Genomic DNA, 15,848 nt, shown 5'->3' on the forward strand with positions numbered 1-15,848 from the left:
CTATCCGAACACTATGTTATGTTATGTTATGTTATGTTATAATGATATAGTAATAGGAAGTGTTATGAAAATCTCATTTTCCGATATAACTCTTAGTTCTAGTTTCATTACTGTAAGAAGTTCAGTGTTATTCAATGTTAACAACTTTTAAAGAAATTGAAACTTGAATGAAATTATAGTTTTCTTCCCAATCCAGTTTTAGTATTGTTACTGTAAGAATTTCAATGTTAGAAACTTTAAAGAAAGTGCAAACTGAGATAGTGTTCTCCTCAAACCTTTGAAAGTTTGATGAAAAGGCCATGAAACCTGTAGGTATAAATCATGAACAACTAGGCATTTTTAGGCCATCACTGGTGGCAGGGTATTTCCCACATCTAGGCCAATATGACAAAAATGACATAAAAGTATTTTATCTATGTCCAATATTTATAAACATGTACAATGATGTAGGCATTACTGTGAAGTGGTTAAGTAAAATCAGCGATTTTTGGCAGTTTTTAGAGCAGCTGTTTTGTTGTAAGTTTTGGGAGTGAGACGAAGCATACTGGCCATCTTTGTCAACAGCTTCACGCAAGGGTTCCTTTATATATTGGTTAATAAGGCCTGGTAATTTACTCACTTGGTACTTTGTCACTCAGTACTCTCTTCTGCAGTAGAGAAACAACAGAAATACGGAAAACCTTTTCGAAAAATTACATAATACAAAAGGGACAAAACCTTTTTTTTTTCTTTCGAAAACTTTTTGAAATATGTTGATAGATTTTTGTCCTATAAAGTATAATGATTAATGACTGAATGTACAAAGTAGTAACCACCAGTTTGCAGAGACCTAGCACCACGGTTCCTGATAGATATACTTTTGAGTATCAAAGATGCTTTATCATCATCATTTCATTTAATTGCAAGATATTACAATATTTGCTTTTACAGATTTCAAAAGAAAATGTTTCTTGAGCTGCTATGCTATCTTCCAGTTTCAATTTCGGTTTCATGCAATCTCTTACCTTCCAAATTTGTATATATCTACCCATGGCATGACACTACGTACTCCCAGTACTACAGTCTAATCCACAACAACATGGTGTGTATATATACCCCCTGGTTAACCTAGGAAGGGATAATATGTCTGTATATTTCTGTATTACCAGGGTGATGCGGCCCTGTAATGTTAATCCCTGGGACAGGACTGTACAGTTGTCCACCTGATAAAACAAATAGACCTGTCCTTCCACTGGGGGAGTTTTCAGCACCTGGGGCCTGGCTATTTGTGTTCTCAGGGTTGGTGTGGACCACCGTGTTATGGTTTAGGTAGAGGACCGCAATATTAGCTTGTGGTCAATGAATGATATGTGCAGGAACTAGGGAAAAGAATTGCCCAACTTTTGTAGTATGTTTCATTATCTATATCATGCCACTTTTTATGTACATCTATGTGTGTGTGTGCGCGTGTGTGTGCTTTTGTGGGCGTGTCTTTGTGTGTGCGTGCATGTGCTTTTGTGTTTGTGTGTGTGTACTTGTTTGTGTGTGTGTGTTTGTACGTGTGTGTGTGTGTATGATATATGTAAATGAATTGATATCTCGCAGATTAGATCTACCACGATTGATTATTTCCCCTTAATTTTCAGAGTTAACTCTCTTTTTATTTCTTAAGAATAGAATAGAGAATAACCACATCTTTGTTTTACTGTAATAAATTTATGCCAATAAAGGGGTATAACCAGTGCCAGTACCCATAGGAAATACACACAATAAGCCGTTACAACCAGACCATCTAACTTCTACGTAAGTGAAATGTAAGGAATCCTCCCATCTTTCCACAGGGGTTGCCCAGATTTCCAAACAGACTTCTTGTGTTTCTGACACGTGTTTAGCTAATCAGTTTTACTGTTAGTTTGCTAAACGTACCCAAGGTGGTTTATCTTTTGATCCTGTCAGAGACTTCCTGCAATTGTCAGTCGTGGTAAGAGAGAAATTCCTGGTGTTGCAAAGAAAAACCCACATTTATAGGTTCAAGTTTGCTTGTGAGTGGAAAGGCTTCTACTAGAAATTGAATTATTTTCCTGTTTGTTTTATGGGTAATATATTTCAACCACAGTACTACCACATCACTTTTGAAGATGCAGAATTTTATATTGCATTCATAAATGTAGTCATTTTCACAGTTTAAGCAGTGACCTTTCCACAGCAAAATTATGATGGTGTGAACAAGCGTTTCCCATGCAATGTGTTACTGTACTACAGAAATGTTTGAATCAGGGGCATAAAACACTGTGAAGGGCACCTTTCCCATTTTACTGCAAAAGTAAGTCCCAACAGAAATAAACTTTGCTGTGCCTCACACAATCCATCCTGCTGTCATAAGGATATTCCCAGGGGGCGGAGCCTCAGTACAATGCTAACAGCAGTGTGGACCTGCCATTTGATGGACAGGTGAAACAGACAGGTATTTTGTGGGTAGGCATGCTTCTATGGAGGAGGTCGAAACAAGAATAAGCAACCTGACATGGTTTAAAGGATGAAAAAAGGACACGTATGTAAGCGGGGGTCTTTTTTTCGTGGTAGGAGGTTTTCGCAGTGTTTCAAAGTTGAAACAATTCTGTTGTACTGTAGTAATGCATTTCCAATGTCATATTTCTCCAAAATTTGTAGGTTTTACTATGATGATGTTTAAAGGCCCTGCAATATCAACCCCTATACTTTCTCATTGGCTGGACTTAACCTGATGGGACAGAGTGAAATCCTGATACATCTATCAATATTTTGACTTGAGTCAACCTCCCAATTTTTCTACCCAAACAAATCTAACAAATTGATAGCAAATCCAAAAGCAGGGGTAAAGACTTGAGTGTTGAAAGAATGGTAGATGTGTTTTGAACTAATTGTTAACTGGAGGTATTGTTTTTGATATGCCTGTCTGTTTCATCATATTTTGGTCAGCAATAACTTAAGAACCCATGATTAGATTGTAATTTTTGGTAGGTGCGCGGGTAGGTCTTACGAAGACAAAGGTCAAGGTCAAGTATCAATGGAGAGTTCATTTGCTAGCATAGCCCATCCCTGGCTTCTGCCAGAATGTCTGTCACTCTCCAGTGGCTCCTCTAATATAAAAGTCTGAGTTGTAAGGATAAATATCACCTGCCTTACTCTCCCAGCCTGCTTCTGATTAGTTCTTAGTCTTCCTATCTCCTTGGTATGCTGCAGTTCATGTTTGTGACCTTCTTCCTGACTAAAAGCCAAGTAAACAGAAGAAAAGCCTATCTGGTGCATGTAAGAGATTTTATAGTAAGATTTGTGCTGAGAATTGATGTCTATAGTTCTGGTAACTGGTCAAAAGACTTCATATTCCTAGTGTCGGGAATCCGAAGTGGGGAGGTCACCGGGAAAACCACAAATTTAAGATTACAAAAAAAAAATCAAAACCACCGTAATTTCTTTTTTTCAAGATTTGCAGCAGTACAGTAAAAACTTCTCAAGAAGACCACTCATGGAACCGATATAATCTGGTCTATGTGAACAGGTGTTCACTACTAAAGACTATAGATTCCTAATGCTTGTTTTGGCGACCTTGTGGTTATCAACAAATTTGGCTGAAGGTCCAGCGTGACGTCAGTTTGATGGACGAAATCTGGTGAATCTTGGTTAAACAGGAAGTTACATCCCGGACAGTCAATTCTGGGCTCAGGATGTCACTTTTCAACATAAAACTGTGATATTTGTGGTACTCTGTGTCCTTGCTACAATATCCAGTCAAAGTAAATCTTAACGTATCCTGTTTACAATCTAACTACACAAACAATTGTTGGAACCTTTCCTCTGAATTTCTTGGACTGAGTCCCTGACATCCTTATAGTTATACTGCAAGCTGTGAGTAGAGGAAAGTCTTTCTTAAAGACATGTTTTCTTCCAAGAGATAAACATCCTTGACGAAAGTATACAAATTAATCTTGATGATTCTTTGAGTTGAAGACACAAAGTTGGATTGTCACCAAGAATAATCCTTGAAAGCCAATGTTTTGACCCTCTCAAGTTGTTTACCACAAAGTCCTTGAAACAGAAATACTAGGTAATTCACGATATGCAGACTCTGAAGTTTGATACAAATATCACATATGAAACTATAAAAAAATACATTTTCCTGATTACCCTACAAATATGATATTATGATATCTTGCAATTATATTCAAAAGTGAGGATGGTTTGTTCAATTCTCAAAAGAACATTTTTTGCAAGCCGTGATGCCAGGTTCTGAACAAGCTGCCATGTTTACTGTGATGTCATCAATGGAACTTAATTTGATTACCTGGTAGCAGGAATCAACTGCAAATACTGCGTTTCAAAGTTCAATGACATTAGAAGGGCATATATTTTGTAGAAATGTCTATGTTTACTGAATAATGCTTGATATTTATGATATAGATGATTGTAATCAGAAACTGTAACAGTTGTATTTATAGGTGTCATTGTTGTCACAGGCACTTTAAATCTAAGAAACGTTAACATCATGTAATGGAACATATCAGTACTGATAGCATCTAGAGAAGTACATTTATTTCAGTCACACACAGGTGTATGGCATCGTAAAAAAAGCATTTGGGAATGTATTGCAGATAGTGTCACACAGGTCAATAGGATATCAACAGTCTTTGCAGTGCTGTACATACTTCCTGTCTTCCATAGTCACTGGGATTTCCTTGGATGTTCGACTAAAAGAGAACCAGGTACATAACCTGATTTTTTTCTGCTGTCCTTTCAAAATCATCCTGTCATCTTCCAGCTGTTCTATCTGTAGTGAGAGTCCTGATCAGACCATGCAGGGCTTGAAGCACTGTACATCTTGAAATATTTATGATGATTTTAAGTTTACGGTTTTTGCAGTGAGTTCTCCCCGTTAAGTCATCAGACCTCAACTCAGACATGTGCACCGTCTTCCATTGCATTGCTGCAGATAAAAGGGGGAAGGATTTTTTGTAAAGTTTGCAGACGAGAATATTCTGCAGTAGAGCAACACAAATTGGAAATGAATTTTCGCTGTGTGATGAATTCATAATGGAGAGGTCGCCTGGAAAAGTAGGAAAATGAGACCACTGCATAAATTTCAAGATGTACGAGGCCATAAACCCAGTTCTTCTATCCTTGCCACATATCTGGGTGTTGCCCCCTTCAATAGATAGTGTTTCGTCACTTGTCAGCAGGATGGTTGGTGACTACCAGCTGTATTCATGTTGGTTTTTGGCATCTTTTTTAGGCTCCAAATTTGTTAATGGTTCAGATGCTGATTATGCTTTGGACATTGGATCGATTAGGAGGATTAAGAGCTTTTATAGAAATGGGCGTGTCCCTTTGATTTTTGATTACATCATCACAGCATAGAATTTCCCTATTTACACTAATTTTCTTGGAAACTATGTCTTTCCATGATCTTTAGATCTTTTTTTGGCAGAGCCCTGGAATACTTGTCCTTAGTCCCCAAAATTCCTAAGACCCAACTTCCTGACCAAATTGGATGGCTGAAGTGTCATTAGAAAACTTGGTTCAGCTAAACTCCACATACTTGACGTTGTATGTGCGAAGGTGGTGTCCTCTGGGTAATCACTACAATTGGTTAGGTCTATTACTCTTTCCTGAAAAATGATCAAAGCAATGGTTGGTGTCCCAAAGGTCTTCTTTTCCCATTTTACAAACCATTTGCCTTTGGTGAGGGCTGCTTCAGCTGACTTGTTCAACCCCTTTTTGCTAACAAGCCACAATTAATGTCAGTGAGGATAAAGCTAAGATATGGGGCAAAGTACAAAGAGAATATCTGTGAATTAAATTCAAAGGCATGTGATAGTTACATGAACAAGCTTTTTGTACATGTTCCAAAATTCTAAGGAAAGCTTTCAAATCCAACAGCTAACTAGCATGTCTGGGACAAAGCTACAAAAACCTGCTGCAGTACCAAAGACAGCTGCCAAGAGGCCCAAAATTGGCTTTGACCTTCATCTTTCCAAGACCTATCAACATACCAAATATCACACTCCAACCAGAGGTTCTTAAATTATGCTGACCAAATATTTGGAAACGCAGACATACACAGACACTGACACACACATAGACACACTCGAAACAGTACAAGGTACAAGACTAATGTGCCTGGATTTTTCTTGGGGGTAATAAAACATCATGAAATATTCAGCCTTTGACATTGTAAAGCAATAAAAGCAATAAAATTCCATCAAATTTATTGCTGCATGGAAGTGCCACACATAGATTTGCATATGTCTATAAAGATACCTGTAGATGTATTTTTGGTGAAGAAAAATATAGAAATGGTAATTGTCACGATCACGAACTTCAAACAAAATGTTAGATACATATTAAAGTAAAAATTGATGATTCTATCCTAAGCCTGGACTACACCTAGTTGGCCCAGTTAGTTTGTTCTAATGAGAGATCTGGCATTCATCATACAGACTTTCTATCCCTGGAAATGAGAGATCCAGCCTTAATGCTGGTGGGATAGTATCTAGTCTAGCATATCAAGAACAAGACACTTGCTGGCAAGAAGGATTAAAGATAATCCTGTTAGAGTCTTAAGGTGTTTTGGAGTGAAGAGCGGCATGTTTTGTGTTATTCCACCAGTAAACATACAAGTAGCTTGGTGTGGCAATATCTATGATAATAATAGTCTTTATTGCATATTCCTTCCCAAATGGGCTAGATGCACAGATGACCACATGTGGTCTAGAAGATTCAAAGTATAAAACATGAAATATTGAAATGCTACATTCTAACATTAAAAAGTAAAAACAAACAAAACTATGGACTATTGTCAAACTAAATCTAATGTTGATCACCTAATAACAGTTTCTTCTCTCTTTTTGAGACATAACTACATACTTTGTCCATTATATGTTCATTCATACATGACATCAGGTATATGAAATTGTCCTGTTTTGACATTACATTGTATAATATGTCCATCTTTGTTTGTACCATTTTTACCTTAAAATCATTCTCTCCATGTCCATGTTCAAAACCACTTTTACTGTCATCCATCCAAGTGTAAAGAATGAATAATTGATAGGATGCACTACCTGTAGCAGGGAGTAGATAGTGTTACTAATGACATGGGACTGAAGGGAGGGCTTCTGTTTCCAATCCTCTTAGTAGTACTGTACCAGGTAATGCCTTCCTTGCTAATTGATGTATGTGCATTACATGTCATGTCAACTCTCATATATGTAAAGGTAAAGGAGGTCCCATAGCCTTTTTGAGGCCGTATGGACAGTGGGTTGTGTCTAGGGCACAGTATTGGAAGGGGGAGCCAATCCCCCTCCTTCCACCGTCTTTTAGTTTTACTTCCCCAACTGAAGTCAGGTACCCATTTTGATACGTGGATAGAGTGAGGAAAGTCCTGTAAAGTGCCTTTCCTGTAATGGACCTTTACTGCTGTTGTTCTCTGCCATTGATTATCCTTAGGCAGAACAAAATTGTAACAATTTACACTTGTTAAGTGTGTGTCACAGTTGATGAAAATAGATTTGTTCTCTGACTGCCCAATGTTCTGGAGGTAATAAGCTTGTTAAGGGAAACATCACATTATGCAAAGTCTTTTATTGATATCATTTGTAACAATTATGTCTATGGCTGCCCTCTACTGGGCTGGTAACCACATGGTATAGCCTACCACCCCTGTCAGTAAAATGGTATCTTCTCAATCTTTATTCAGGAATTGTGAGCTCTGATTGGCTAGGGAGTAATACATACTGTCTACCGATTGGTTAGCTGTTTCTTTATCAAACACCTTCTATCAAGGCTGGAGATATAAAGGTATCCTGTAGAGAGGTCTGAAGGTTTGGATGGATATCACCTCTCCGACAGTTATGTCGGCAGTCGTTGTGTACACCCGTTTCTAAACTGGACCTGTCCCAGACGGTTTCTGCAATTGATTTTCTGGGGCTATACGGATAAATACAGACTGTATTCGCCATGCTGCGTTCAAATAGCATCCGAAGGATATCCCTGGCAAGCCTGGGTGGTAAGATGTACATTTTGTTTTTTAGCATCTCAATGGTTTTACACGTTTCTACCTTTCTATTAATTGATTGAAGCTAGAAGTAGCTTAATCCGTGTACAACTAGCCCAGATCAGCAGCGTTTCTAGGATTCTTAGAAACATTTCTGTTGTTTGTGATCGTCTTTTGTCACTGAGCACATCTTTCATTTGAAATTACTACGTGACATGTGGAAGGCACAGAAGGGTGCCGTGGAGTCAGAAACGGGGCTGCAGCCTTCAGGGGTTCCAGTACGGTAATCTGGACTTGTCCCCGCACTGCTTGCCAACTGTGAAGGATTTCCGGCAAGTAGCCCTTCAGGAAACCCCAGCCACATTTACATCCCAGCAACAGATCTGGTCGGGATGCCTCCCTGTTTGGGGGATAAGCCGACCTGCTACCTGCACTGATGTACCGTAAATCTTCAAATGTTTGCGGCATGTTTTTTTTTCTCTCGTGGTTTTCATGGTTACCTCTCAACCGCAAATTCATAACACCGCAAATATATTTAATGTTTTGCTACTGTACTACAGAATTGTTTGATTTGGGAATTTAGAACCTCCTTTTCTCCTCTTACTGCAAAATAATACCACAGGGAAAGTAAAGGAAAGTACAGTAGCTGTTGTGTTGGTGGTACACACAGGCCAGGGCTTAAAGCAGCATGGGGCGTTATCTTGAATTTGGCATTTTTAGGTCAGCGGCAGACACAGAGGGCATGGATGCACAGTATGTGTGTCCCAGCAGCTTCATAGTAACATCACGTATCTAATCTGACCTCCCATAGCTCAGTTACAAGATTCTTGTCCGGATAATTGAATTTGATTAATTTTGATGTAACTGGAGTTATACATTAATTTAGAATAGTCAGATATCTCTGTTTATACAGCACACAATCATACATGTACCTGCAATGTTGTTGTTGTAGTAAATGATAAATTCTTTAGCAAAACTGGCAAATAAGAAGTAGATGGATTCTATAGAGGCGGTCTTTCATTCTTCAAAAGGATGCAACCCAGATCCTTGTAATTTTGTGTCTTGAAAATTTACTAGGGTCCTAGGTGGAATATTATAGACCAAAAGACGTCCTAGTTGCTGAGAAAATTCTCTCTAATCTGAATCATTGTCGTGCTCACAACTGTTGCAGCTGAAGGAATTTCCTCCTCTCTCCTCTTCGGCATGTTAAGTGGCCCCTTTATTTATCCCTCCCTTCACCCCTATCACCGCTGTGTACAGCACAACTCTCTTCTACTGATATCACAATCAGGGTCCATAACACACTGATAGCCATTGCGCCAAAATGATGGAAAGCACTGTTATGTTTACATCGTACTAATAATAGTACTGTAACTGTCAGGTAGTGTAGGATGTCATTTGCATAAAGATATCCATGCCACGCCTTAATGGAAAGAGATGATGATCTTGTGGGACAATAAGTGATTCAGCTTGTTTTGCTGTTTTAGATGCGTGTATGAAGCATTGACATTTTTCAATTTTGAAATGAAACAATGGAATGGTAGACGCCGGGAACAGTTTAAGGCCACACCATCTTAATTTGTTGGTTCACAGACAATTTTTAAAACGATTTGAGCTAGAGGACATCATGAACATAGAATGCTATTGCTAGGGTGAAAACTTGCATCTGACTCTGTGAACTCCCTGAAACTGTGTGTAGCAGTGTACAGACGTTTCTCTCAGACTCTGTTTCCATGTTGATATTCCAGACAGTCAGGAAGTCTAGCATTACTCTTTTAAATCTGAGAACAAAGAAATGAGATTGCTTTGGCCTAAGTCGAGTGAAAAATGTACAGTCAGCAGTCAGTGTAGATATGATTTGGCGGCTTGTATGGGGAAACAGACAGATTGAGAGAGTGTTTTCTACAGCCTGTCAGCTTATGTCCCAGGAATCTTATCAGAGCAGAGTTCGTCCTGTATGTGCTTTCCTGGAGAAGTGAATGCCCCAGATATGATAAGACAAGGTCCTGTCATAGACACAACACATGCAGGCAGTGATGGGTAACAGAGTCAGAAAGAGGAGGCACTAAGTGCATGACTGTATCCTGTGTTATGATAGCCTTCATATATCATAATTGATGTACAATTGGCATCGTTAGGTTTGGATATGGAGTGGTTTGTAAATTTTTCATTGGGAAAGGACGTTATATATCATGAGTTTGAAAGCTACAATAATATTTGTTTTCCAATTAAAGCTAAGAAGGCCATGCCAATTTGATTTCTTGGTTCCATGTTTAACCTTTTTACCAATTCTGTATTGGTTATAATTATTGGGTTGGACAGCAGGTTTAAAATAAGATAATGCCATATTTGATTCTCAACATGTAAACCGAGTCTGAGAGGAAAGTCTGAACATTGGTTCAGACAGTTCCAGCGAGTAAACAGTTTAAGTCAGATGCAAGTTTCACCTCAGCTTTCTGTCCTGATCATGTCATTATGTCCTTTTGCTAAAATTTGACATGCAAGTGTCCAAGACCAAATTAAGATTGTGTTGCCAAAACTGTATACATTGTACAAGATGCTAGTCTTGCCAAAGATGGTTCCACTGAATGTTTCACAATTAAGTATGAAGTCATTACTTCCCTGTGTTTTCCACAGTTATAGTGTAAGGGTGTGCCCTCCATTGACTCTCCAAATTGCGGGATAGCGAGCTGTTTGATGGCGCAATCCTGCGGAATTTAGGTCCACAAACAAACACATCTCCGTCCTCCCCCACCCACTATGTCATGATTGACACTGCTGTCCCCCTGGCCTGGATGTAATGGGGATAGTTGCTGGGATACAGTATGGATCAGAATTATGGACTTTCATGTCAGCATTCTTCCTGATATCATTCCGACAACAACCATCCCTCATTGGAATGTTTTGGGAGATTTCCAACATTTGTTTTTCTTCTTTTTTTTACATGTACAGTATTCACAATGACTTTCCCACTTTGGCATATACTGTAAATCTTGACATATTTGTGGTGGTTTTATTTTCATTTTGAACACATTTTAAACAGGTGTTTGAAAGCAACCCTGTCCAAAAGCTGACCATTATTTTTATGATACCATAGATAACTATAAGTTGCTGTAAATTAATCTTGTAGATTAATAATCATACTAAGGTTTTAAAAAACATTGTTTTAAGTGACAAAGAAATGTATGTTATGTTTTCTATAAAGGCCTTAGCACTGAAGTGCTCTGAAATGCAGCATCTTTACATGTAGTTTAGCATATTGAGGAGGACAATGGGGAAATTGCAATTGTTTAGCTAACAGTTCAAGGCATTGAGCTGAAGTTTACAAAAATACCAGTCCTTGTGCCTTCACGAAAGGACAGACTGAAGGGTTATTTTCTTATGTCTTCTGGCGAGAAGTAAACTGTTCTTAAAGAACGACTACAGCTGGTAGCACTGACACCAAGGCAAACAGTACTTGGCAAGATATGGAAGCTGGTAATCCATGTTTTTCTCGACTCTAGCCCGGATGGTTTGGGTAATTTAATTTAAAGTATTCCACATAGAGTTCTATAATTCACTGGGAATTCTTCCCATTCCCAACAACCTGCTTGGAGACAAAGGAGCCTCAGAGCTTCTTCAGGATATACTGGGAAATATTTGTGTGGATTTAATTTTGCAGTAGGGAGAGGCAGTGTTTGCAGTGGCTTTTTAGTTTGCAGTTGAAACAATGGGGTAGCCAGTAGTTAAAGAGGTCGCCGCCAAAACTGCAAACATAAAACCACAGTAAAAGGTAGTCTGCGTGGAGGGGGGGGGTGATTTACGAAGACTTACGTATTATGCTGAGTTGAAAAAAGGCAATTACACAAGATTTAACCACCTTGCTACGAATTACGGGGATGAAATAGCTTTGGATATGAATTATGGTACATTAGAATAGCCTGCCAACAGTCCTGGGGGAAAAGGGGCACGAAGTCCCCATTAAAGACAGTCGGAATGTGTTGTCTTTGGGGGATCCACAGAAATAGTTTCGTTGACTTTTAATTCTTGGACAGTTTTCAAGAGGTTGGGAAAAGGATATCAGTTCTGAACTGTGACGCACGCAAACGTTTGTCTGTACATGTGCGGCTATCCAGATGTGAGTAATACAAAACATACTTGTTCATTCAGTCTGACCAGAAAAAATAACTGTCACAGGCAATGGCAGCTTTGAAATTGGTACAATGAATATTTAAGGTACCCTTTCAAAACTTCATGCAATTTTTTTAAGAACTTGCAATTATCTGTGAATGTATGTATAACTCTCTAAAAATGTATGAATAAAAGCAAGTGCTTTCAGTGGCAATAATTTTTGTGTGCAAAATTGATGTTTTGACAGTGTTGTATATTTGACTTGCTATCTTTACACATGGGTGGTCTACCTTCACCAGTTGTATTTTTCTCATATTTCTGGCACTTAAGCACCTGTCATCTAGGGGATCAACTTAGTTTATATTCAGCTCAGGTTGTGTTTGGTCAAGTATTAGTCAAATGCTAGTAGATACAATCTCGCTTCTCAATCCTCCAGTCAGATCTTCCGCCACTTAGGAAGGATGGCACAGATCAGTGATGCTATCATAATTTTCGTTGATGGTGCATAATATATTATGGATGGTAGATGTTTATGTAAACAAAATATGTTTAGTTCTGTCTGGTCAGGAAATCTCGAAGGATGTCTCTTCTTTCTCAGAATACATATTTCCAAGCTCATTCAAAGTAGCTATTCGGAGGTATTGCTTTTCAGTGTGTGTGTGTGTGTGTGTGTGTGTGTGTGTCTATATGTATGTGGGGGGGGGGGGGATGTTTCTGCATTTCAGCATAACTCAAGAACCTATTAATGGATTATGATGATATATGATATGAAGGTAGTTCTTGGGAAGAAGACATTTTAGGTCAACTTTAGGCCCTCTAGCAGCTTCCCTTGTTTTACATATAGTGGACACATTTTGTTACTTAGCAAGATTTAGACTTACTGCTTCTAAAGACTACATTAAAAGATCTGAATGTTTTAAGTACCAGTGATTTTAACAAGTTAAGTCAGAAGTGAACTGAAAACAAGGTGACTAGGAATCAAAATCAAGCCATTCTTTTTTAGTATCATCCACATGATTTATAATACCATTCGTCACTTACTTACATCCATCACTTACAAATTGAAAGTTACATTCATTCCTCCCCTGTTGGCATAAGTGACAATGTACATGTACAGTATAACTTATAAGGGATTAGATCTAGAGTACCTGTCCAGCTGAATACCTTTCAGAGACAGGTGAAACCATGCACCTGTGTACAGAGGCTTATAGGGAGAGATTGTAAATTGTTAGCAAGTAGTAATCTTCAACTTACACAGCTGTAGGAAACACTTCACTGTTTCAACTCTGTTTGCCTTAGCTCAGTTGTAGTTTTTTTCTCATGGGTTAAAATTGGCAGCTTTTTTTTGCTTGAGAAACTTGAGGGAGGTAAGTGTGTGTACCAACTGTCTACTGAGTCTAACCTATAATTGTGACCACCTCTGCATAAGGACCACCTGGCCATTGTGGTCTTTTTTTCCCATTGACCCAAGGATTAGGAATTAATCCTGTGTGTAGTGACCACCTGTCCACTATTGCTTTTTGAATATTTTTGAGTGGACTTTGTGACTGATCACTGAAATACTGTAGATTTTGAAATGTTAGTGGTGGTTTTATTTCAGGGGTTTTCTCAGTGATCTCTATTGGATAGATGGATACATATTGCATTTCCATTGTACATGTATTACTACTGTACTATGGAATTGTTTAAACAGCGAAAGTAGAACACTGTGAAAGACTCCTTTCCTATATCTGTTGCGGAAGTCCCCACAAAAATTAGTGAATATACAGTACCATCTGAGCAAAGTTTGAGAACTATTAGTGCAATCTTACACCTTGATCATTTGAAACACATCTCCATAGGTTCCACGCAGGATTATCACTTTGACATGTACACTCTCATACCTTGTACACAGACAAGAATAATATTTTTCCTGGGTTAACCAGTCATGACCCTGTAGCCTGTTCATTGCCATCTGCTTCTTGTGTTTGGCACTTGACCTTCTTGTTTGACCATGAAGACGTAATCTCAGTAAGTGTGAAGTAGACTTAACTTCTGCTAGCTGTCTAACAAAAGAGAAAGAAACACAGCTGTTTGGAAAGTGCAGGTATAAGGATCACGAAATGTCTCCTCAATTTTGTTTTCTGCTCGCCATCCAACCCTTACATTTTGAACTTAATTCTTGCACTTTTACTCATAACTAGATGTATTGAAATACTTCTGTGTAACATATAAACATATCTGGATATGTACAAGTAGTGTACATACCATATCTGGAATTCATTAACACTTTAAGTTGACTTTTGATATGCTGTATGTTGAGAAAAGGAATTCGAAGCCCTGCTAAACAGCATGTCTGGTATTTCCCCCTTGATCTTAGGTCCCTACCAGGCAACTCAAGTGGTCAAAACACGCCATCACTCAGCTTCTAATCCTCACATCTCGCCGACAAATATTTTGCCGGAGCGAAATTGGCGCAAAATGAGAGAACTGAATTGTTTGAAAGTTGACATTAGGTAATATACGTGTGTTCAGATTAGGCAATAACTCCCAATTTAGCACCATTAGTGATTGCTACCATCTGGAGTGCTTGAAGGCAGAAAGCTACGATCTACAAAGGTTTGGAGGTTCCCTATCCACTGTACAAAGTTACTATAGGAAAAGAAATGATAGAAAAATGTTTTTCTCTCCTTTTTGCTATAGAAAATAGCAGCCTGGCATTACATTTACAGTCAGCTTCCATAACAGGGAAATCTGTTCTAAGGTTTATATACATAATTGAGTTAAGTAAATCCCATTTGCAGTCCATAAAACTAAGGGGGTTCAGTTTTATTAACAGTTTGTTGGCAGGACCTCAGAACTGACCAGGGAACTGACTGTACAAACTACAATGTCCGCTTAAATTCAGACCCACTTTACACTAGAAATTCTATGTATTGGCTACAATATTTTGATTGGCAATATTGATGGCAACAGCTTTTACCTAGTGAAAAGAGAAATTTTATGATCGTACTGCTAAAGAATTTGGTTATTGCAATTTTTTCAAAACTCGAACCTGTGTTGGCTCTGTGCATGCTAATATCGAGTGCCTCACATCGACTTCCTGACTATACCTGCAACTCTAGACAAGTCATTGTCAAGTGCCCTTTCTTCTCTTTTCTTGTTTTGCTTTCTTTTATGTTGTTCACATGAAATTTTTTGTGGGTGCCTAGATTTTTAGTTTATGTGCACCAGTACACCTTAATCCCTCCAAAGTAGATTTTGAACCTTGGTTGTATTGTACTAATAATAAGATCCTTCGTCATCAGATCAAAGCGGTGTCTTATCGTTTGTTGCTGTTCCGATTGACAAATGAGTGTTTGTTATGTGTAAGGTGTTCAGGATGATATTGTCTTGTGGTAGGATGACCATCAAAACGGCCGTCAGTCCCCTAGCCCGGGGCAGTTTTACTTCAGTAGTCCTGTACCATAGAGCCATTCAGGAGAGCTTGTCTGGCTACTGTATTGCCGCTGTCTTGTATGCAGATAGGGTAAAAGAATGTACACTCCAGGCATTTAGGTTTCCTGTTGGATTCAGGAGTAGTCGTCAGATGGTTGTTGTTCGTTGTGTAGTGTTACACAAAGCTGGAGATGCGCAAAATGTCACTGGATTTCTGGAAATCCTAGCTGTAAAAGCGGAATATGTTCTTGCTATTGACAATAGTATTGTTGCTCTAATGGTTGTTCTTGTAATGCTAAATATATCAGTTGAT

General features: G+C 38.5%; 1 protein-coding gene across 9 annotated transcripts in view; it reads left to right on the forward strand.

Annotated features, from left to right (window-relative positions):
• Nucleotides 1-15,848, forward strand: part of LOC136443045 (activated Cdc42 kinase-like) — an 86,169-nt gene that overhangs the window by 34,549 nt on the left and 35,772 nt on the right. For 3 of the 9 annotated variants that reach the window (XM_066440097.1, XM_066440098.1, XM_066440100.1), the window contains exon 1: nucleotides 7,842-8,020. The exons of 2 other annotated variants lie outside the window; for them this stretch is intronic. In XM_066440097.1, the coding sequence (XP_066296194.1) occupies nucleotides 7,972-8,020 (49 nt within the window). In that variant the 5' untranslated portion in view covers nucleotides 7,842-7,971. Of the gene's footprint in view, nucleotides 1-7,839; nucleotides 8,021-15,848 lie in introns of those variants that run through there. 4 more of the 9 variants (XM_066440104.1, XM_066440105.1, XM_066440099.1 and 1 more) reach the window with 2 other exon arrangements.

This window comes from Branchiostoma lanceolatum, chromosome 10 (genome assembly GCF_035083965.1).
Source record: "Branchiostoma lanceolatum isolate klBraLanc5 chromosome 10, klBraLanc5.hap2, whole genome shotgun sequence".
Taxonomy (NCBI): domain Eukaryota; kingdom Metazoa; phylum Chordata; class Leptocardii; order Amphioxiformes; family Branchiostomatidae; genus Branchiostoma; species Branchiostoma lanceolatum.